At 38.8% G+C, this 23,572-nt stretch overlaps 1 protein-coding gene across 4 annotated transcripts in view; it reads right to left on the bottom strand.

The window, feature by feature from the left end:
• LOC110171295 (RNA-binding motif, single-stranded-interacting protein 2-like) overlaps window positions 1-23,572 on the bottom strand; it is a 121,782-nt gene that overhangs the window by 19,030 nt on the left and 79,180 nt on the right. For all 4 annotated transcript variants that reach the window (XM_055160193.1, XM_055160196.1, XM_055160194.1 and 1 more), the window contains exons 5-9: window positions 8,097-8,254; window positions 5,045-5,124; window positions 4,837-4,946; window positions 1,867-1,910; window positions 451-541 (exon numbers count right to left, since the gene is read on the bottom strand). In XM_055160193.1, the coding sequence (XP_055016168.1) occupies window positions 451-541; window positions 1,867-1,910; window positions 4,837-4,946; window positions 5,045-5,124; window positions 8,097-8,254 (483 nt within the window). The remainder of the gene's footprint in view (window positions 1-450; window positions 542-1,866; window positions 1,911-4,836; window positions 4,947-5,044; window positions 5,125-8,096; window positions 8,255-23,572) is intronic.

The following is a 23,572-nucleotide window of genomic DNA, read 5'->3' as shown; positions in this document are numbered from 1 at the left end:
CATAAGCAGCTCTTGAGGTCAAAATAAAACTGCTTTGTACTGTTTACATCAAATTATAATGTGGTTTATAGTCTGATAGCTTTACCACACTGATTAAGATTGTGAAAAGAGCTTCTAAACTCACTGAAAATTTAAGATGCTCTGAATGCATAAATTAAGTGAGGAAGAACTTTGGACCACTGCAAACTGTTTCAAATGAAAGCTCTGTTTTGCACATTTTATGACAGTAACAATCAGGTACAGCGCCTTTAATGGAGAAAACACTTGAGGAACAGTTTTATACTCAGTCTTTTTAGAATAAATGTCATGTTTTCTCGAGGATATGGATTAACTTTATGATTCAGTAAAGTTACGCAAGCCTCTCCGTGTTTCCACGCTTGGGCCTGTTAATAAATACACCGGCTCGTTTGTGTTTTTACGGCAGATAGAAGAGATTAAAGTGAGAGTGACCTGGTAGGAGGAGACAGGTGAATGCATGTACGGCAGAGAGGTCTGAGCAATCATCCGGTTTGGGCCCAGACTGTACGGCGATGAGTAGAACCTGCAAACAAACAACAAAGTCACGGTCAACATTCTAGTCTTTTTTTTTTTTTTTTTTTTTTTTTTAAATAATCAAACTGAAAGTCCAAATAAAGTGTGGAAAAATATATTACTCTCACTTTGAAGCATACACAATTCTCTAAAAAATCCATTATAATTTGCACAGAATATTTTCATTTTTGTGTAACTTTTCTGGAGGAGATTCTGTTATATTTTTATCTCCATATACAGTAGATGTTATTTTATGGCCTTGAACACTCCACAGTATGACATTAAACTTGTCTATCTCCATGGAGATGGCAGCAGACACGAACAGGTCAAGTTACAAATCGGATCTAGGGAGCGGCAACTCTGCTCACAGTAAGAATGCATGTTTTTACAAGTATTTTTTGAAGACATTTGATCAAATAAATGCTAAATAGATAAGTTTAATGCCATAGTGGAGCATTCCAGGCAAAGGAAGAACATTTCCATGGTGACAGAAGAGGTGTTGGATTAGTAAAGTTACATATTGCACCTTTAAGATACACATATTGATTTTTTAAATACAATATTATCATTAAAAAATTCAAATCACAATAGCTCAGAGGTGGGGTCATCGTTTTACAAGTCTCAAATAAGTCTCAAGTCCCAAGTCAAGTCGAGTTTCAAGTCACTGGTCCATAAATCCAAGTCAAGTCTGAGTCGTCTTGAGCTTCAAGTCATTTCAAGACTTTAACCAAAGCACCAAATTCGATTTTTGCAATTTATATGAATTTTTAAATAACTTGTACTTAAAAAGTCATAGTATATTTATATATTAGTATGTATAGGGTTTTTATGAGTTGTAGAAATTTAAATTTTTCCTTTATAAATGTCTTGATAAGATCTTAGAGTGAATCATTATGGTCAGAGCAGAAAGAATTCAGATTTAAAAGTGCTTCTCAAGTCTTCTCAAGTCACAGGCCTCAAGTCCGAGTCAAGTCCCAAGTCATTAACCTTGAAGTTCAAGTCGAGTCCCAAGTCTTAATCTATTTTATCAAGTCAAGTCTCAAGCCCTAAAAATACGACTTGTAAATCCCACCTCTGCAATAGCTAATCCTCAGTGTGAGTTTAAATATTAAATAAATCTGACTTATACTTATATATAATTCACTATTCAGCAGTGAAACAAATGCTATATTATTTACTATAGTCTTATAATGTGTCCTGTTGTGCAAAAAAAAAAAAATTCTGTTTATCCTGTGCTTCCTTTTGCGTCCAGCAGGGGGAGGTGCTGGCCGGCTCTTCCACATATTTGTGTAGAGGGCTGGGGTTGTTTTGAGCCCTGCATACCATCTCACTCACCCGTTCTGTAAGGCTGTGGGGTCATACGCTAGCGTCATTCCTCCCTGCAAAAACAATGCACGTTATTCACAAACAGGCTTCACGACACCGCACACAACACACACACACACACACTCACACTAAATATACATTATATATGACTTCTGAGTTTTAAATAGAAGTTGTTGGTGGTAAAAGTACAATGTGTAGACCTACAGGAGTTTTCTTGGGCTACTGTGTGTTGCCCAGAAATATAAAGTACAACCAAATATATAAATATAATCAGCTAATATTGTAGTGTGTAGTATGGGTCAGATAGTTTTTATGTTATTGACAACTGGGCAGAGATGGTAGAGTAACCTAAAATAGTACTCAAGTAAGAGTAACGCTACTTCAAAATAATATTATTCAACTAGAAGTATTATTAATAGTAAGGGATGTAACAACTGAAATATTGTGATATCGTATCATCAAAGGTCTCACAATAATATCGTGGACCATCACAATATATCAAATTACAAGTCTCTTTGCTTAAATTAAGAGTTATGGTGCAGCAATAGCTAAAAAAAGACAGAGGGAACTACATAGACCATGATCCTTTGCTCCATTTCAGTGTAGACTACAAGAAGAAATAACAATTTTGAGCACTTTGAAGTCGTACTTCTTTGGATTAAGTCTTGTCGAGAAAAAAGTAGCATATTAGCCTTGAAAAAATACCACAATAAATACTGTACAGTGAGATATATATCGTGAAAATATTGTACAGAGAGATTTGGATATTGTTACATGACGTGAGCTTTCCCACGATATCGCAATAAATATCGTATCATGAGAGTCATATTGTGATGATATCGTATTGTGAGACTTGGATATCATTACACCCCTAGTATTAGTAAAAATTATTTGGGAAAAGTACTTCTCCAGTAAGAATAACTTAAAGACTAACAGTCAGGATGTAATGTTTGATTTATAGATACAGCGATAGTTAGGTAGAGCGACAGATAGATAGATAGACAGATAGTGTTTTACTTTATTACTTTATATATCAAAATATTTTATTGATCCCCAAGCAGAAATTCAGGTTTTTCTGGATCAATATTTATAAAACCCATGTCATTGTTTTTGATCATTTTGTTGAATTTTGTTGTTCATCTTGTTGTATTTGGTGATTATCTTTGAACTCTGTCTTAGTTTTTTGTTCAGATTTGATTTATTATTTGTCTAACAGTCAAGTATGAGTGAGTGAGTGTGTGTGTGTGTGTGTGTGGTTATGTTGATTTTGTTGTTTTGATGTTTATTTGAATTTATATATCCTGCATTACTGTATCAAGTAAAATCAAATTCAAATTCAAATTAGTCACAGTTATTTACATTTAAGTACAAAGTTACTGTAAATACAACAGAGTAAATGTAACTGAACTACCCAGCTGTGTAACTGGGGCAGACCAAGTGCCCTTTAACCTTTGTGTAAATAATAAAAGACTAGAATCACAAATGAACCAGGCTAAACCAGCTAAAACACGGAGCAGTCAGTAAAACTTTTCAACCAACTTTCAAATGTTATAAAAGTGACTGATCACATGGGCCACATTATCCTCAATTACATCAAACTGCACAAACTAAAAGCAGTCATTTAACAAAACACGCTGCAAAAGTGAAGGACAAAGACGAAAACTGTGCTGTTAAAATTTGAAAAGTGTAATGTAGTTGAGTCATCCTTTCAAAAATGATTCAAATGAAAAATGAAACTATGAACCGTGAACCAAAAATGAAATGAAAAAGTTCAAATGAATGAGCTAAACGAAAGAAATGATGACTACAAATAAAAGTCATATAAAAGTAAAAGTAGTATAGTATTTTTCACATATATATATTTGGACAATGTACAGGCCAATAATATTTAACACAGATGGAGGGAAGCTTCAAATGCAGGCAGATTTCTTTTCTAATACCGTGAGTTCTTGGGCCTAGTCACTTTTAGAAATGACAAGGTACAACATTTGTGAATTTACCTTTTGGAGATTTCATGTCAAAGTACAATCTGATCTGGCTCTAACCTGAAATACTCACAAATGATAAAACAGATCAGTTTATTTTCTTATTTAAACACCTCAGGAACGTCCACACTACTGTATATTAACTGAGCCTATCCATCTAAAAGTCATAGGCCAAGAACCTTTAAGTGGAAATGTAAGTATTATGATTATTGTAAGGAGAAACATCATGATATATTTTCATGATATGCATCTCACTGTACGATATTTATTGCAATATTTTGTGTATTTTGTTAGAACCCAATAATGAAGATTTAAAAGAGTTTAATTAGGGCCTGTCCCCCTGGATTTAAGTCTGGTTTTAAGTCTGGCCTTGGTCTGATTTTAGGCCCCATCTCCCTGGTTTTAAGTGTGGTTGTAGGCCCCGCCATCCTGGTTTTAAGTCTGGTCTTAGTCTGGTCTTAGGCTCCCTGGTTTAAGTCTGGTCGTAGGCCCCATCTCCCTGGTTTTAAGTCTGGTCTTAATTTGGTGTTAGGCCTCATCATCCTGGTTTTAAATCTGATTTTAGTAGTCTGGTGTTAGACCCCATCTCCCTGGTTTTAAGTCTGGTCTTAGTCTGGTTTTAGGCCCTGTCCCCCTGGTTTTAAGTCTGGTCGTAGGCCCCGTCCCACTGGTTTTAAGTCTGGTCTTAGTCTGGTTTTAGGCCCTGTCCCCCTGGTTTTAAGTCTGGTCTTAGTCTGGTTTTAGGCCCTGTCCCCCTGGTTTTAAGTCTGGTCGTAGGCCCCGTCCCCCTGGTTTTAAGTCTGGTCTTAGTCTGGTGTTAGGCCCTGTCCCACTAGTTTTGAGTCTGGTCTTAGTCTGGTTTTAGGCACTGTCCCCCTGGTTTTAAGTCTGGTTGTAGTGCATGTTGCCGGATACCACAAAAAAAAAAGCATTGCAGTCTAAATGAGAGAAGATAAAATCACGCAAACAGTAAATAAACAGAAAAATATATTACCGTGTCTGAGTCTCTAGCCCAGGGCCGTCCGTTCTGGAGATACTTCCCCTGGTTCTGTCTCTTCTTCTGGCCTCCGTCGGCGAACTTGCACAATAATGGCTCTGTGGGAGCTGGAGTTCAAACACAACAGAGGACTCAGAGACAGCACCAAAACAACAACAGACATATCAGGTTACCATGGCGCTCTGCACAAACGCCGCGCACATACCAGGCACTCCCGGGGGCGTCTTGATAAATTTGCCATTGAAATGTTGTATTATGGCCTCACACTTCTCCGTGGACTCCATTCTGAAAGCATAATGAGCGTTGAGAGAGAGTCAAGAGGGATACTTGAAGCTTTTGTGGTTTCGACATTAAGGTTGAATGGTTTTATAATGGTTTTATATGATATCTCCCTGATGTGCAGCTTTCAGGACACAGAGCAGACGCTTTATCAGCCTGTCTCCTCACGCTAACGCAAGAGTATGTTCTGCACGTCCAGCAAAAAAGAAAACGAAAGCTAAGTCCCATTGACAATGACTCTTATTTTAATTTCATGAAACTAAACAAAAAAAACACACAAAAAAAAAGAACAAAAACGCTTTGAATCAACGCTATTTAACAGAAAATAGCCAAATTTAGAGAATGAGAACTCTGCTCCAAACCGGAATCCCAATGGCCAAAGTTTGCTTTTGAGATTCATTTAATAAATAAGTGAGCATGGGGGCGCTTCCAGTTCCATCAACTCTGGCTCCGATTCCCTTTGTATTGAAAAAAATGTCATCCCTCTCTCTGTAACTGCTGCGCAGACTCCTCATTTTGTTCTGAAAATGTTTGTATTAACCCGCTCTACATGATGCCAGTGTTTTTATTTCACTATTTTGTCGGTAAATTAATTCTTATTCCTAATATAGAACTGGCACCATATTCCAAGCCTCCATGAGCTTCATTTGACTGGAGCCGAATGCACACTCCTTTAGTCCACTTTATACAATCTATGCTTGTTTTCTAGATGTATATGCCGTATTTTCTGCACTATAGGACGGGCTCATAAGCCTCCAACCCCATCAAAAAACGACCCACAATCCAGAGCGCCCTATACACGAATTCACTCGGGTGTCCCAGCACGACTTCAGTAAACTACAAAGCCGCACCACCCACAGCGCACGCAAACACACAGACAGCGACCGCACAGTGAAACACACCCACAGACACACTCATCACTCCACGCTGACGAGGAACAGAACGGAGGAACGAACCGAAAAAGTGAGTGCAATGTGCCACTTCTAGACACAACTGAACAACTGAGTCACTGCGAACACGCCGACAATCCAGCGGTCCCAGACAGCACCCTCCCTACACGCCACAACTGAACAAAGCCCAGAGTCACCGTGAACGCCCACAAACAAAGTCCCACTGTCCAACTGTTGTGTTTCCTTTAAAGTCTGGTGCAGTTTATTTGTGAAAAATTTTGAAAATAGACCATTTAATGACAGTGCGTCTTATAATCCTATAGTGCAAAAAATACAGTATGTTATTTAACCAGTTTATTTTAATCCTGTTTTCTTCATTGTTTGTTATTGTTATTAGATTTAGACTTAGACAAAGTTTATGGATCCACAAGGGAAATTATTTGGACACAGTAGCTCACACATCACAATAAATATAATAACAAAGAGTAAAAAATATAAATGGTGATAATAAATTCTAAATAAGTAGCAAAAAAAGAGCAAGAGACAAGACATAATTATACAAATCTAACAAATTAACAGGACATAGGGTTATCTGTTCCATAAGGGTGAGTTGTTGTACAGTTGTAGGGAGTATTATCTGTTCCATAAGGGTGAGTTGGTGTACAGTTGTAGGGAGTATTATCTGTTACATAAGAGTGAGTTGTTGTATAGTTGTAGGGAGTATTATCTGTTACATAAGAGTGAGTTGTTGTATAGTTGTAGGGAATATTATCTGTTACAATTACCGTGTTTTTCGGACTATAAGATGCACCGGATTATAAGACGTAATATCAATAATGTTGAATTCTTTCGTCTATTTTCAAACATAAGGTACACAGGATTATAAGGCGTATAAAGTGAAACAAATGGACGACACTTGAGACTGACCCAGGCGTCCATGATCCATTGGCAGATCGTGGCGTAATTCGCCCGCCATTGCCTCCCTGTCTTGGTGAATGTGTGTTATGAATGTGAATAGTGGTGCATCATTTAAGTTTGTTTTTTTTATTTCCTACTTGGATGACTCAAATATACATTGAGTAATATTGTGTTTGCAGCTTTGTGCACATTTGTTTACGTTTTACAGAAACAAAACTTAAAACCACATGGCTCATTTGCATAAACTATAAGCAGCTCGCTCCTTGTGGCTGATGCAATCAACTTCTGTTGGACCAAAGGACACGACTCAGTGGAATAAATGTGTCCCTTCTGTGATGAAGGTGACAAGGCAAAAGTCAAAACTATACTTCGCCCTTTACTCCTGACTACGTTAGCCGTAATGCTCCGACAATCCATCAAGCGGTGCAGCTTCGTAGTTTAACAAAGTTGTACTAAAACATTTTGACAGATTTTTGAGCACCGTGTTCCACATAAAATCCGTTCAAGGTTAGTAAGCACAACCAGAATTAATACATAAGACCCACAGAATTATAAGGCACACTGTCAATTTTTGAGAAAATTAAATGATTTTAAGTGCGCCTTATAGTCTGAAAAATACGGTACTGTATGTGTTACGTTTTACTAGGGTTGTGTTAAATTTACAGTACACATAGTTTTTACTTGACGTGACTATTGTGCATGTTGGGGCCTGACTTTCTTTGTTATTCTTCAGTTCTTATAGGATTTATATTCCACAATTTTCTGGTGATATAATGTTGTTTCGTTGTTGTGTTTTGTTTCTTTCACACATTTTTAACACACAAACCCTGCATATTTAGGCTTAGGAATTCTTCTCACAAATTCCACTGTGTTTTCAAACTCGATACACCTTCACTAGAATTATTTCCATAATTTCAGCTCTAGAACTGTCAATCTTTGCCAAACAAATATAAAATGTAGCTGTTAACTTGAAAACTACCACTACATGACATCACAAGGTGGAACAGAGCATTTTGAGCTTTGGAGATGTAGACAGACTAATAATAAAAAGTACAAATGAAACAAAACACAACTCCAGGTCTGTTTTTGAGGATGTAACAGCATTATAACAAAACTTAAAGCTCTCAAGAGTCCGTTTAGTGTAATATAGGACTTTTAAAGGGCACAGACCTGGCAAACCCGACCCCGCGGCTGGTCCCGTTGGCGTCTCGGAGGATCCTGGTGGAGATGACCTGACCAAAGGACTTGAGCATGCTCTCCAGCTCCTGCTCGTCCATGGACACAGGCAGGTTGGAGATGTACAGGTTTGTGGGGTCCTGTTCTTGTTGCTGTGGAGAGACATGACAAACATTAGAAACACTAATAGTTAAAGATTCATTGCGTAGCTTTTCTCCATGGAGATGTTATTGCTTTGTCTGGCGTGTTTCACGATATGGTGTTAAACCTTTTTATCTTCATGGAGACCCTCTTAATTATTCAACACATCGAGTTTGTAAGTGCTTTTTCAAACTTGCAATTTTGTTGTGGCTGGAATACCAACAACAACTAGCATGCTCACAAGGCACTTTCTGTGGTTCAAAAAGGAATGGTGCACATTTTAACTCACAGGAATTTGACCAAACTTATACAAGCATCCCAAGAATGTCATAACAAATGTAGTAGTAGTAGTAATAGTATTAGTAGTTGGAGTAGTAATAGTTGGAGTAGTTGGAGTAGTAGTACTAGTTAGAGTAGTAGTAGTAATAGTAGGAGTGGTAGTAGTAGTGGAGGTAGTAGTAGTTGGAGTAGTAGTGGTGGTAGTAATAGTAAAAGTAGTAGTAGTAGTAGCTGTAGCAGTAGCAGCAGCAGCAGCAGTAGCAGCAGTAGCAGTAGTAGTAGTAGTAGTAGTAGTAGTAGTAGTAGTAGTAGTAGTAGTAGTAGTAGTAGTAGTAGCTAGTAGTAGTAGTAGTAGTAGTAGTAGTAGTAGTAGTAGTAGTAGTAGTAGCAGCAGTAGTAGCAGTAGTAGTAGTAGTAGTAGTAGTAGTAGTAGTAATAGCAGTAGTAGCAGCAGTAGTAGTAGTAGTAGTAGTAGTAGTAGTAGTAGCAGTAGTAGCAGCAGTAGTAGTAGTAGTAGTAGTAGTAGTAGTAGTAGTAGTAGTAGTAGTAGCAGTAGTAGTAGTAGTGGAGTAGTAGTAGTAGTAGTAGTAGTAGTAGTAGTAGTACTAGTAGTAGTGGTAGCAGTAGTAGTAGTAGTGGTAGTAATAGTAAAAGTAGTAATAGTAGTAGTAGTAGTAGTTGGAGTAGTAGTAGTAGTAGTGGTAGTAATAGTAAAAGTAGTAATAGTAGTAGTAGTAGTAGTAGTTGGAGTAGTAGTAGTAGCAGTAGTAGTAGTGGTAGTAATAGTAAAAGTAATAATAGTAGTAGCTGTACTAGTAGCAGCAGCAGTAGTAGTAGTACTAGTACTAGTAGTAGCAGTAGTAGTAGTAGTAGTAGTAGTAGAAGACATGTAGTCTTACTTCACTCGCAGTGCAAATTGAGAACACACAATGACTTTAAAATGATAACTTTAACTTCAGTGTGATCCATCATGTTTCTTTTTTCTCTCTTTTCTCTGCATATTTCTTTCCTCCCTCCCTCGTCCTCACGTCGTCATGTGCTCCACAGACTGTGGCTCTCACACTTTGATTAAAACGTGTGGATGGATGGATGTTGGATGTGAGCGGAGGAGAGCGGAGGAGGAGAGATACTCTGGATATGAGAACAAAGTGAAAGTGTGCTGTGCAGCTGACACACAGGAAGAACCGTGACCTTTGAGAGGTCAGCGGCCGCGTCCCAGCTCTGTTCTCCTCACTCCTTCAAAACCCTTAGTCTGAAATCTCACCCGAGGACGAGAGAAGCACGACAATTCCAAAACGATTATCTCACAGTATTCAAGAACTGATTTGGTAACTGTAGATATGTAGTACCATACCTACTGTACAGTATATGACTTTATCATTACATGACAATCTGTGTATCATTCATTTCGTATTTTCTTCATTATTTGTCTCCAAAACCCAAATGAAAAAACAGATAATGATTTGTTTTTTCAGGTTTTGATTTTGTGTTTAAATGAATAATGGAAAAAAACGGATAATGCCATTTCCTGTTTACGTGACATAAACTGCGATGTGAGACTCTTGTGCCGCATATGGACTGAACCAGGACTAAAACAGGACTAAAACGGGACTTAACCGTTTTCACTCCTAGTCTGATCCCAGTCTCAGTCCCGGTCTCAGTTCTGGTTTGGTCCCAGTCTCAGTCCCGGTCTCAGTCCTGGTCTGGTCCTGGTCTCAGTCCCGGTCTCAGTCCTGGTCTCAGTTCTGGTCTCTGTTCTGGTCTGGTCCTGGTCTCAGTCCTGGTCTCAGTCCTGGTCTGGTCCCAGTCTCAGTCCCAGTCTCAATCATGGTCTGATCCCTATCTCAGTCCGAGTCTCAGTTCTGGTCTGGTCCTGGTCTCAGTCCTGGTCTCAGTCCCGGTCTGGTCCCGGTCTCAGTCCTGGTCTCAATCCTGGTCCTGGTCTTGGTTTGGTCTCAGACTCAGTCCCAGTCTGGTCCTGGACCTGATTCAGTCCTGGTTCAGTCGGAGTTCAGTTTAAAATGCGATGATGTAAACAGGAAATGGTCGTTATCAGTTTTTTTTTTCCATTATTCATTTAAACACAAAATCGAAAACTGTTTTTTCATTTTCAAAACACTTTTTGTACAAACATTTTAATCATTAAAACTGTGAAAATGTCAAATTTGTCGCATAAAAGAGTTTCCTTCCACTAAACAAACAACAACAATTTAGTAAAATATACCAAAAAATACTTGGTGATATATCGATACAGCAGCCCACGATATCAATACTGTATCATCACATTAAACAATACGATATATTGATATTTTGATATTTTTGCACACCCCTACTGTGAATGTACAATGTATGAACCTTATCTGTTTTTTTTTTTTTTTTTTTGTTTTTTTTAATTGGCTTGACTGAAAACACTTTGCACATTCAAAGTAAAACGACTAGAGGTGCACCGATCCAGTTTTTGGAAATCCGATACAGATGATACTACAGATTTAAGAATCCGTCAGTACTCGATATTAACCAATACTAGGCCAAAGACTGAAAATATTACTTATTTCCTTTAAACACAAACAGCGTATGAAAACAGCCTATAAAAATGATCCAAACATGTTGTGTAAGTGTTATTTTTCTTTTAAAGTAACAAGAGAACAGCTTTGAAAAAATGCAAGTTCAATATTAGGAAGTGTTTGTGACGAGCATTGGCCAGGAAATCGTCTCATTACACCAAACATTACATTTATAGACCACAACGGGATATTGACCAAACCCATACCTTGGAACTGATATCTGATCCATCAAAAATGTCAATATCGGCGGTGATATTTAATACCACTTTTCTATACCGACAGTCTTTCAAGTGGTTAGGTGCAGTTATTACAGAAATATGAACCATAAACTAGGTCAAAACATCTGCATTTTGACAGTTAAACGGCAAATTTCACCATTCTCACTTGTTCTCCAGCTTGATTTAACTGAGTAACTTTTCTGGTAGAGGGAGGGCCCTCTGGTTACTTGTCACCACGGAGATGTTATGGCTTTACCAGCAATATTCCAAAGTACAGGGTGTCCCAAAAGTTTGACATCATTTCCAAGGCCAATAATTTTGGCAATTCTGGTTGAAATGACTTCAAATTTTCAAAGAATGTATAAAAACAGATCAAGATTTTATATTGAATGTTTTGTGTCCTGGTTTAGACCTGTTTTAGACCTGGTTTAGTCCTGGTTTCATCCTGGATAGTCCTGGTTTAGTCCTGGTTCAGTCCTGGTTTTGTCCTGTTTAAGTCCTGGTTTAGTGCTGGTTTTAGTCCTGGTTTAGACCTGTTTTAGTCCTGGTTCAGTCCTGTTTTAGTCCTGGTTCAGTCCTGTTTTAGTCCTGGTTTTGTCCTGTTTTATTCCTGGTTTAGTCCTGGTTTAGTCCTGGTTCAGTCCTGTTTTAGTCCTGGTTTTGTCCTGTTTTAGTCCTGGTTTAGTCGTGGTTCAATCCTGTTTTAGTCCTGGTTTTGTCCTGTTTTAGTCCTGGTTTCAGTCCTGTTTTAGTCCTGGTTTAGTCGTGGTTCAATCCTGTTTTAGTCCTGGTTTTGTCCTGTTTTAGTCCTGGTTTAGTCCTGTTTTAGTCCTGGTTTAGTCCTGTTTTAGTCCTGGTTCAGTCCTGTTTTAGTCCTGGTTTAGACCTGTTTTAGTCCTGGTTCAGTCCTCTTTTAGTCCAGGTTTTGTCCTGTTTTAGTCCAGTAATTTTAGCAAGCCTTGTTGAAATAACCTCAAATTTTCACAGAATGTACAGAAACAGATCAAGATTTTATATTTATTTTTTGTTTTATTTTTGTTCTGTTTTCAGGTTGAGCCGTTCACTCCCAAAGAGAAGTCATTTTGTGTCTTGGAATCTGCTGATGGTCTAATCAGATCCTTTAGTCCTGCATAAACAGTCTTCCTCGTTAGATTTTTGGTACCGAGTCCAAATTTGTTTGCCAATTGGTGAAGTTTTTCCAAATGTTGCATTGAAGACACTCTGCACAGTCTTGGTGAGTGTGTGCAGCAGATTTCAAGACACAGAATGACTTCTCTTTGGGATTGAACGACTCGACCTGAAAACAGAACAAAAATAAAACAAAAAATAAATATAAAACCTTGATCTGTTTCTTTACATTCTGTGGAAATCTGAGGTTATTTCTACAAGAACCTGCGAAATGACATCAAATGTTTTGGGACACCCTTAAACTTCTCGATCTCCACAGAAACAAGCAGGAGACGCAACCAGGCTGATTTACAGGTGAGATCTGTGAAGAGGCGACCCCACTCACAGTAAGAATACATGTGTCAACATATTTTTGAGCAGTAAAAACACCCATAAGTCAATAAATGTTTCTTTCAGCGCGACGCCGTCTGATCTGAAATGTCCACACAAATACAGACTCAACGTTTGAGAGAAGAATGAGATATATGAAGTCTTAAAGAGAGAGACAGACAGACGGAGAGAGAGAGAGAGAGAGAGAGAGAGACGAGAGAGAGAGAGAGAGAGAGAGAGAGAGAGAGAGAGGAGAGAGAGAGAGAGAGTGGAGAATGGGAGAGAAAGAGAGAGAGAGAAAGAAAGAGATAGATAGTGGAGAATGAGAGAGAGAGAGGGAGAGAGGGAGAGAGAGAGAGAAAGAAAGAGATAGTGGAGAAAGAGAGAGTGAAGGAAGAGAGAGAAAGAGTGAGACAGAGTGAAGGAGGAGAGAGTGGTGGAGAATGAGAGAAAGAGGGAGTGGATAAAGAGAGACTAAAGAATGAGAGAGAAAGTGGAGAACGAGAGAGAGAGTAAAAAAGACGGGGAGGAATGAGAAATTAACCTGTATAAGGTTAATACCATACTGTGGAACATTTCATGGTAACAGAACCCCAACGTGAAAAGCTTGGTAACTATGAGCAGCTAAGTATGGTTTTTCACCCAGCCTATTGTCATTTCTCTCTGAGAGATGGTGGAGAAAGAGAGAGTGGAGAATAAGAGAAAGAGAGAGAGAGAGAGAGAGAGAGAGAGAGGAGAAAGAGAGAGAGAGAAAGACAGAGAGTGAGAGAGAAAGAGAGAGAGCTGGTGGAGAAAGACAGGGAGAGAAAGACAGAGAGTGAGAGAGAGAGAGAGAGAGAGAGAGATGGTGGAGAGAGCGAGAGTGGTGGAGAATGAGAGAAAGAAAGAGAGAGAGAAAGAGAGAGATGGTGGAGAAAGACAGAGAGAGAAAGACAGAGAGTGAGTGAGTGAGTGAGAGAGAGTGGAGAAGTGGAGAAAGAGAGAGTGGTGGAGAATGAGAGAAAGAGAAAGACAGAGAGAGAGAGAGAGAGAGAGGGTGTGATGGAGAATGAGAGAGAGAGAAAGACAGAGAGAGAGGGAGAGAGAGAGAGAAAAGAGATAGTAGAGAGATTGAGAGTGGTGGAGAATGAGAGAAAGAAAGAGAGAGAGAAAGAGAGAGATGGTGGAGAAAGAGAGAGAGAGAAAGACAGAGAGTGAGAGAGAGTGAGAGAGAGAGAGAGAGAGAGAGAGAGAGAGAAAGAGATAATGGAGAGATTGAGAGTGGAGGAGAATGAGAGAAAGAAAGAGAGAGATGGTGGAGAAAGAGAGAGAGAGAAAGACAGAGAGTGAGAGAGAGAGTGGAGAAGTGGAGAATGAGAGAGAGAGATAGTGGAGAAAGAGAGAGTGGTGGAGAATGAGAGAGAAAAAAAGAAAGAGAGAGAGATAGTGGAGAAAGAGAGAAAGACAGAGAGAGAGAGAGAGAGAGAGAGAGAGAGTGATGGAGAATGAGAGAGAGAGAAAGACAGAGAGTGTGAGAGAGAGAGAGAAAGAGATAGTGGAGAGATTGAGAGTGGTGGAGAATGAGAGAAAGAGAGAGAAAGAGAGAGATGGTGGAGAAAGAGAGAGAGAGAAAGACAGAGGGTGAGAGAGAGAGAGAGAGAGAGAGAGAGAGAGAGAGAGAGAAAGAGATAATGGAGAGATTGAGAGTGGTGGAGAATGAGAGAAAGAAAGAGATGGCGGAGAAAGAGAGAGAGAGAAAGACAGAGGGTGAGAGAGAGAGAGTGGAGAAGTGGAGAAAGAGAGAAACAGATAGTGGAGAATGAGAGAGAAAGAAAGAGAGAGAGAGATAGTGGAGAAAGAGAGAGTGGTGGAGCATGAGAGAGAAAGAGAGAGAGAGAAAGAGAGAGTGGAGGATGAGAGAAAGAGGGAGTGGATAAAGAAAACTAAAAGAATGAGAGAGAAAGCGTAGAATGAGAAAGAGAGAGAGAGAAAAAAAGAAATTAACCTCTATAAAGTTAATACCATACTGTGGAACATTTCATGGTAACAGAACGCCAATGTGAAAAGCTTCGCAGTGCAGCTTTGTAACTATGAGCAGCTAAGTATGTTTTTTCACGCAGCCTATGGTCATTTCTGTCTGTGGATGGTATTTATGGCTGAGAAATCTAGGAAGCGAGCCAACCCAAGTGGAATGCAGAGTTACGGGGTTGCTATGGAGAAGGGGCGGGGCGATTAGAAAAAAGGGGCGGGGCTGACGAGAACAGGAAGGAAGTGAAGAATGGACCAAAATATTCAGAGGAAGAGGGCAGAGGAAATACTGGGAGGGTCGGTCAGTGGATGAATGGGTTTCTTAGGATTAGTTTCCAAACTTTTAAAATCCATCATTGAGAAAATAAAAGGAATAAATATACGTACTTCTCACTCTCCGGCGTTATTATTATTATTATTATTATGTCATTGTGTAGAAATAATAAAAGGTTTAAAGGGTGACTCGCATTATAATGTTATCGGACTGTGATATCTCGGCTCGTAAAAGTGGACACGCAAAGTGACAGAGATAAAAGGTTTTACTGGTCACACAATGTTCAACGCAATTTAAAAAAGTCACTTAGCTTAAAGGTGCCGAATCGGATTTTTACTGTCTTGAAGAAAAAGAAAAAAAAGAATGCGCCGTTTGCTTTAAAAGCTTTAGAGTGTTTCGTTATTTGAAGGTGCTGCGTGTGATTTTCAATAATCCGTGTGTCATTCGTTCAGTCGTTTTTCAAAATAAAATTAAAATAAGAAAACCAACAAACACCTATTTTCTTTATTATTTGTCTCGAAAACTAAAAGGAAAAAACAGGTAACGATTAGTTTTTTCAGTTTTCGATTTTGCGTTTAAATGAATAATGGAAAAAAATAAAAAATTCCGACTTAAACTGCGATGCCGGACTTTTGCACCGCATACGGACTGAACCAGGACTGAACCAGGACTAAACCAAAACTGAACCAGGATTGAACCAGAACCACTTTGCGGACACCCTGCTCAACAGGCTGGGGGTTCCGTCTATCTCTTTCAAATCCAAGATTAGTCCAAGATTAGACCTGGTTTAGTCCTGGTTTAGTCTTGGTTTAGTCCAGGTTTAGTCCTGGTTCAGTCCTGGTTTAGTCCTGGTTTAGTCTCGGTTTAGTCCTGGTTCAGTCCTGGTTTAGTCCCGGTTCAGTCCTGGTTTAGTTCTTGTTTAGTCCTGGTTCAGTCCTGGTTTAGTCCTGGTTTAGTCTTGGTTTAGTCCTGGTTCAGTCCTGGTTCAATCCTGGTTTAGTCTTGGTTTGGTCCTGGTTCAGTCCTGTTTTAGTTCAGGTTTAGTCCTGGTTCATTTCTAGTTTAGTCCCGGTTCGGTCCTGGTTTAGTCCTGGTTTAGTCCTAGTTCATTTCTGGTTTAGTCCTGGTTTAGTCCTTGTTTAGTCCCGGTTGAGTTCCGGTTTAGTCCCGGTTTAGTCCTGCTTTAGTCTTGGTTCTGGCATCACAGTTTAAGTCAGGGAAAAGGAAAACAACTGTTATCTGTTTTTTCCATTAATCATTTAAACACATAATTGAAAACTGAAAAAACAAATTGTTATCTGTTTTTTCATTTTGGGTTTGGACACAAATAACAAAAAGTAAAAATGTCACATGTGTTGCATAAACAAGTTTCCTTCCTCTGAACAAAAACAAAACTGTAGCTGCAACAAAATAATTGAGTAAAGTTGACCAAAAATACTCCACAGCAGCCCACAATATCGATACTGTATCATCACATTAAACGATACGATAGGTCGATATTTCAATATTTTTGCACACTCCTAGTGATTAGTCTGTCCACATCTCCAAAGCTCAGAATGCTCTGTGCACCTTGTGATGTCATGAAGAGGTAGTTTTCAAGTGAACAACTCCTTTCACTTTTAGTTTTATGGCTGAAATTGTCCAAATGATTCTAGTGAAGATGTATGTAGTTTAAAAACACAGTGGAGCACTTCCTGTATTACCATATGACATCACAAGGAGAGCTGGGTATCATTAAGAAGTTGCCGATACAGTGCACTTTTGGTTCGATACAATATATTTCAAATCGATGGCTGTGATACTAAAAGTCTTTGTTAAATCATTTCTTGTGCAAAGTTCATATGAAACACAAACATTTTAATCATCAAAACAGTGAAAATGTCAAATATGTCGCATAAACGAGTTTATTTCCGCTAAACAATCAAAAAACTAACGCTGTAACAAACAAAGTGTAACAAAATAATTGAGTAAAATTTACCAAAAAATACTGTACAGTAGCCCACAATATCGATACAGTATCATCACATTAAACGACACGATATATCAATATTTCAATATTTTTGCACACCCCTAGTGATTAGTCCAGGCATGTCCAAACTATGACCCGTGGGCCAAATGCGGCCCTCGGACTAATTTTTCTTGGCCCTCAGGCTTCCAGGAGAATTGGCCCAAATCACCTTGCATCAATGAAAAATTTACTTTTTATTACAAGTTTTTGGAAAATCTACCTTGATAAAGCCAATATTGAATATTTAGTGTGTGGTTTTGAGGATCTTAGCATGAATAAAGTCTGACGGCTCATTCTAACAAGTTAAACATGCACATATTTCATTTATTCACTGTATTGAGCATCAGTCTACGGCCCTCGATCGGCCCTCTGCTTTGTCTGTCTTTAGATATGTGCCCCTTGATGAAAAAAGTTTGGACACCCCTGGATTAGTCTGTCCACATCTCCAATGCTCAGAATGCTTTGTGCACCTTGTGATGTCATGAAGAGGTAATTTTCAAGTGAACAGCTCCTTTTACTTTTGGTTATAGGGCTGAAATTGTCCAAATGATTCTAGTGAAGATGTATGTAGTTTAAAAACACAGTGGAGCACTTCTTGTCTTCCCACATGACATCACAAGGTGGAACAGAGTGTTTTCCTTGTGAGAGAAGAACTCAGCTTAAATAAACACAACTCCAGGTCTGTTTGTGATGAGGAAACATTATAACATAAATCAGAAAACAGCGTCATATTGTCTCTTTAAACAGGCAACGTTCTTATCTCTGAAATGGCTTTATAATCGTCCGGTTAATCATCATTAAATGTTGTCTCCTCACAGATGACTCATTTTTACAGTGGCATAAACTCGTGCCTCTCAAACGCCCGCAGTTAATCCTGGGCTTTGTCTCTTTTGTTTATCTCTGTGACACAAGTGTGACCGGACCTTTTGGCCCCGCCTCAATGAACTTTAGAGCGTGAGTAAGAAAAGCTAACGTGACAGCGCAGCATTCTCCAGAGGCTGCGGTTTAACGTGCAGGTGAAGGACAGGGCGGCGATACACCGTGTGGGAGAATTTGCCTGGCTGCTTTACGGTGAAGACTATCTTTATAACTACAGGGACAATTCACGAGAAAGTGGAGTACAGTTTGAGCGGTAGCGAGTTGGAAAGACCATACAAGATTAAAGGTGCTTTCAATCTTTGTATAATACATTTATTCGTTTTTCAAAATAAAAAAAAAAATGACAATTTTCTTCATTATTTGTCTCCAAAACTCTAATGAAAAAAAAAAATGAAAACTGAACCAGAACTAAACCAGGACTGAACCAGGACTGAGTGTCGAGATGGGCCCAGAGGTGCGCCCGTGTAGACTGTTGAGTGATCAGGACTGAGACCGGAACCAGACCAGGACTAGGACTGAGACCAGGACTAGAGGACTGAGACTAGGACTGAGACCAGACCAGACCAGGACTGAGATCAAAACTGAGACCAGTTTAGACCTAGTTTAGTCCTGGTTTAGACCTGGTTTAGTCCTGGTTCAGTTCTGGTTTAGACCTGGTTTAGTCCCGGTTCAGTTCTGGTTTAGTCCTGGTTCAGTTCTGGTTTAAACCTGGTTTAGTCCTAGTTTAGACTTGGTTTAGTCCTGGTTTAGACTTGGTTTAGTCCTGGTTTAGACCTGGTTCAGTTCTGGTCTAGACCTGGTTTAGTCCTGGTTCAGTTCTGGTTTAGACCTGGTTTAGTTCTGGTTCAGTTCTGGTTTAAACCTGGTTCAGTTCTGGTTTAGACCTGGTTTAGTCCTGGTTCAGTTCTGGTTTAGACCTGGTTTAGTCCTGGTTCAGTTCTGGTTTAAACCTGGTTCAGTTCTGGTTTAGTTCTGGTTTAGTCCTGGTTTAGACCTGGTTTAGTCCTGGTTCAGTTCTGGTTTAGTCCGGGTTCAGTTCTGGTTTAGACCTGGTTTAGTCCTGGTTCAGTTCTGGTTTAGTCCTGGTTCAGTTCTGGTTCTGGTTCCTGGTTTAGACCTGGTTTAGTCCTGGTTCAGTTTAGTTTAGTCCTGGTTTTCAGTTTCTGGTTGGTTCCTGGTTTAGTCTCTGGTTCAGTTCTGGTTTAGTCCTGGTTCAGTTCTGGTTTAGACCTGGTTTACCTGGTTTAGTTCCTGGTTCAGTTCTGGTTTAGTCCTGGTTCCTGGTTCAGTTCTGGTTTCAGTCCTGGTTCAGTTCTGGTTTAGACCTGGTTCAGTTTCCTGGTTTAGACCTGGTTTAGTCCTGGTTCAGTTCTGGTTTAGTCCGGGTTCAGTTCTGGTTTAGACCTGGTTCAGTTCTGGTTTAGATTCCTGGTTTAGTCCTGGTTCTGGTTTTTTTTAGACCTGGTTTAGTCTGGTTCAGTTCTGGTGGTTTAGACCTGGTTCACCTGGTTTCCTGGTTTAGTCCTGGTTCAGTTCTGGTTTACCTGGACCTGGTTTACCTGGTTCAGTTCTGGTTTAGTCCTGGTTCAGTTTCTGGTTTAGACCTGGTTCAGTTCTGGTTTAGACCTGGTTCAGTTCTGGTTTAGTCCTGGTTCAGTTCTGGTTTAGTCCTGGTTCAGTTCTGGTTTAGTCTGGTTCAGTTCTGGTTTAGACCTGGTTTCAGTTCTGGTTTAGACCTGGTTTCAGTTCTGGTTTAGTCCTGGTTTAGACCTGGTTTAATCCTGGTTCAGTTCTGGTTTAGTCCGAGTTCAGTTCTGGTTTAGTCCTGGTTCAGTTCTGGTTTAGACCTGGTTCAGTTCTGGTTTAGACCTGGTTTAGACCTGGTTCAGTCCTGGTTTAGTCCGTATGCGGCACAAAAGTCCGTCATCGCAGTTTAAATCACAGAAACGGGAAACGTCTGTTATTTGTTCTTTCATTTTAGTTTTGGTGATAAATAATGAAGAAAATTGTTGTTTTTTTGGTTTGGTTTTGGTTTTATTTTGAAAAACAAATGAACAAATGACACACAGATTGCTTTCCATGGAGATGTTATTGCTTTGCCCGGAATGTTTCACAGTATGATTGACATTAAACCTTTCTATCTTCATGGAGACCGAACCAGACCAAGTTACAGGTCAGATCTGTGGAGGGTCGACCCTGCTCACAGTCAGAATACCACCTGTAATTGGAGAAACGTAAAGTACAGCTGTTTAATGCCACACTGTGGAACATTCCAGGTAAATCCATAGAAACAAGAGATGATGAACATACTTGACGGACATAGTGACCTACTTTAATACTGCAGATCTGTGTCACCAACCCTTTACAACAAATATTTGTGTTAAACATTTGTAGATTTTGTACTTAATATTGTTAATTTATTTCATTTTTCAAAGGCACTGACTCACCTGGAGACTCCTGTAGTAAATCTTTAATCATGACGTTGTATTTTAATCACAAATAGAGATCAGCTGATACGACTTATTTTTTTCATGGCTGATAAGTTTCTAAAAATAAATCAGTAAATCAGGAGCAGCTGATGAGCTCTGCAGATATTTGGATGATTTCCGATGTAACAAATTCTTGTCTACACTGCATTTCTGTGCATTTAAATCATGGATCTATAATCAAAACTGAATAAAGCGTTCACACTCTGTACCACACGAGACAGACTAGTGGCCGCTCCAGGTATTGCATTTTTGGAATTTCAAACTGCCCGTGTTCAGCTGATAGAGCATCGACCACTTTCACAAAGGTCGGATTTTGTAGAATTCTTTTCTATAAAATGTTTAAACCTCAAAGCGCCTAAAAGTGATCTTTGTAAGACTTAACCTCGCCCCGCTCTCTCGCTCTGATTGGTCCAAATTAGGGCCCAACCGATATGGATTTTTTTTTTTTTTTGCGGCCGATATGATACAGATAAAATAGGAGTTGGAGGTGATATAAAAGTCGATATATTTTGTGATGTAAATTCACTGTAAATCTTCAGTTGATTATAAAACTTAGGTCTGGCTCTACTGGATTTTAAATATGATTTGTTTAGGCAATATTTATTTTTACTCTGCCTCTTTACGTCATATTTAAAGTTCGGCCTAATGGCATTTTTGTATGACTTTCTAACCAACAAAGAAAGTAAGTCACCACTATCAGTCTTTAATGGTAAATGCATATGCACTGCAGTAATTAATAATATGCGTATATTCACATGTCTATTCACAGCACATTTACATATCAGTGCAGATCATGAGTACAGCCACTACAGTCACTTTACAGTCACACAATGTCAGAGAAAACAGGCTGTTTATATATGGGAGCTTATAGCAGAAAAGAGCTAATCGATGAGAAAGAATGAAAAGTAGCTTCAGAACCGACACATTTGCAACACTCACTGCTCACACGATGTGCTCATGGATCCACGGCTGCACAGGTGTAAACAAACACATGTGAGTGATGTGGTTCGCAGATAAATACTGATGTGAAGCCACATATGAGGACATTTATCTGTCTGTAATTGAATAAATGTAAAGTAGAAAAAGGTAGTTTAATGTCACACTGTGGAACATTCCAGGTAAATCCATAGAAACAAGCAGGTGATGGACATACTTGACAGACACAGTTACATACTTTAATACTGCTAATTTGCAGTTTTTGGACAAGAGAGTTTGAAGAAAGCTTTGTTTGCAGTTTAATCAGATGATCAGTCCAATCTAAATGCGGGTCTTTTGTGGAGACTGGAGCAGACAGGAAACAGATCTGAGTGTATGTGTATTTGTGAATGGACGGTAGTCTGTAAGAGATGTGCTCAGTGCATTCTTGTGTCTTGTCCAAAAGGTCACACTCTGATCTGAGGTGTGTCAACTGTTTTTTTCCTTGTGGTTTTTCCTGTTTGCTGCAACCTGTCCACGAGAAAAGTTACACAGTGCATCTTTAAAAAGTGCTGGCATCATTCTAAGGCAACAGTCATAAGATCGATATGTGTGCAAATGTGTGACTTGAATCTGTGGTAATTTGTTTCAGCTACTTATTTCAAAAACTGCAATGAAATGAGCGTTAGGACGGAGAGGGAGACGACTTAAACAACATTAAGTCATAAGATCGATATAGCGAATTTGCATCTTCAATTCCTGTTCGATTTTCATTTTGAATCTCCGATAAACTGACACACGAACTTTCCCCGATGTGAAACGATGTTGACATCAGTTTCTCGTCATGACTGGAGTGTTAAACATGTCTGGGATGAGCTCAGTGCATTCTTGTGTCTTGTCTAAAACGTCACGCTCTGATCTGAGGTGTGTCCGTGTTTTATCTGGTGGATTTTCCGGCTTGTTGCAAACGTTCCACGAGAAAAAAGTTACACAGTGCATCTTTAAAATGTGGTGTCATTATTCTAGCGTAACAGTCATAAGATCAGTATGGCAAATATGTGTCCTTAATCCCATAGAGCTTCAGTTTGACCTTCCAATTACATTGTTATTATTGTATTTTGATATGTTATTTTTACTTGTACTTATACATTTATATAATTATGCCTTATTTAACACCAGCCTGTTGCTATTTCTGCTACTTATTATGACTTTATGATTGCCATTTCTCTTTGTTATTGGGCCCGGTCAAGCAGAAGTAAACAGCAAGGCCAAAAATTCAAGTTAATGCATTTGATATAAAAATATATTCAACAGATAGAATATGTACTCTAGTTTATGAAACTGTTTACCTTTTTTCTGTACCATTTTTGGTTCTAAAGTTACTATACGTTTTAAACAGACCATGTATGAAACATGGAACAAAAAATATTTCCCAAATTTCAAAGACCTGCAAATCAAGTAAATAAATGGATGTATTTCATCATATCTTGTGTTATTTGATCTTTGAACTGTTGATGAAGGTACATGATTTTTCAAAAAAAAAATGTATTTAAAATGATAAAAATTTGCTTGGAAGGACTGACATATTTTATAGAAATAGTTTCCTTTCATTTTGAAGTAATATTAAAGTATTCGGGAAAAAAAAGTTGACAAATTATGTAAAATCATGCACCTTCTACTTGTTTGCACAATTTTCCCTCCGTTACTTTTCCCTCCGTTACCATGACCTTTCTTAATAAAAAATCTCATTACTCAAAAAGTAAGAGGTTTTTCAACCTAATCTTGTACCATATGGTAGAAAACTATATGAAGCAAATATTCAAACCAGTTTGTTAAGGATATGTAAGTGAGAACCACTAGTTATCACTGTTTGTATTTATTGCCCAAAAAGTGCTGCATATTTCATTCCCTCCGTTACCAACATGAGTTTTTAAATTTTTTGTCAACAACTTGAAAGAATATCGCAGGTTTAACTTTACCCTGTTGGAGTGTTAACTCTTTCCTACATTCTGATACTTTACTTATTTCAATAGTCCCTCTAGTTTCTGAATAAGAGCTATTTGAATGTAAAAAATCTGCCCCTGTTTCCCTCCGTTACCACTTGACCGGACCCTATTATAATATATTGTGATGTGTGAGCTACTGTGTCCAAATCATTTCACTTGTGGATCAAAAAAGGTTTGTCTAAGTCTAAGTTAA

Source organism: Boleophthalmus pectinirostris, unplaced genomic scaffold (assembly GCF_026225935.1).
Source record: "Boleophthalmus pectinirostris isolate CB_2022bp ecotype Guang Dong unplaced genomic scaffold, ASM2622593v1 HiC_scaffold_3, whole genome shotgun sequence".
NCBI lineage: Eukaryota > Metazoa > Chordata > Actinopteri > Gobiiformes > Gobiidae > Boleophthalmus > Boleophthalmus pectinirostris.
Note: the sequence above shows the minus strand (reverse complement) of the source record. Positions and strands in the feature narration are given on the sequence as shown.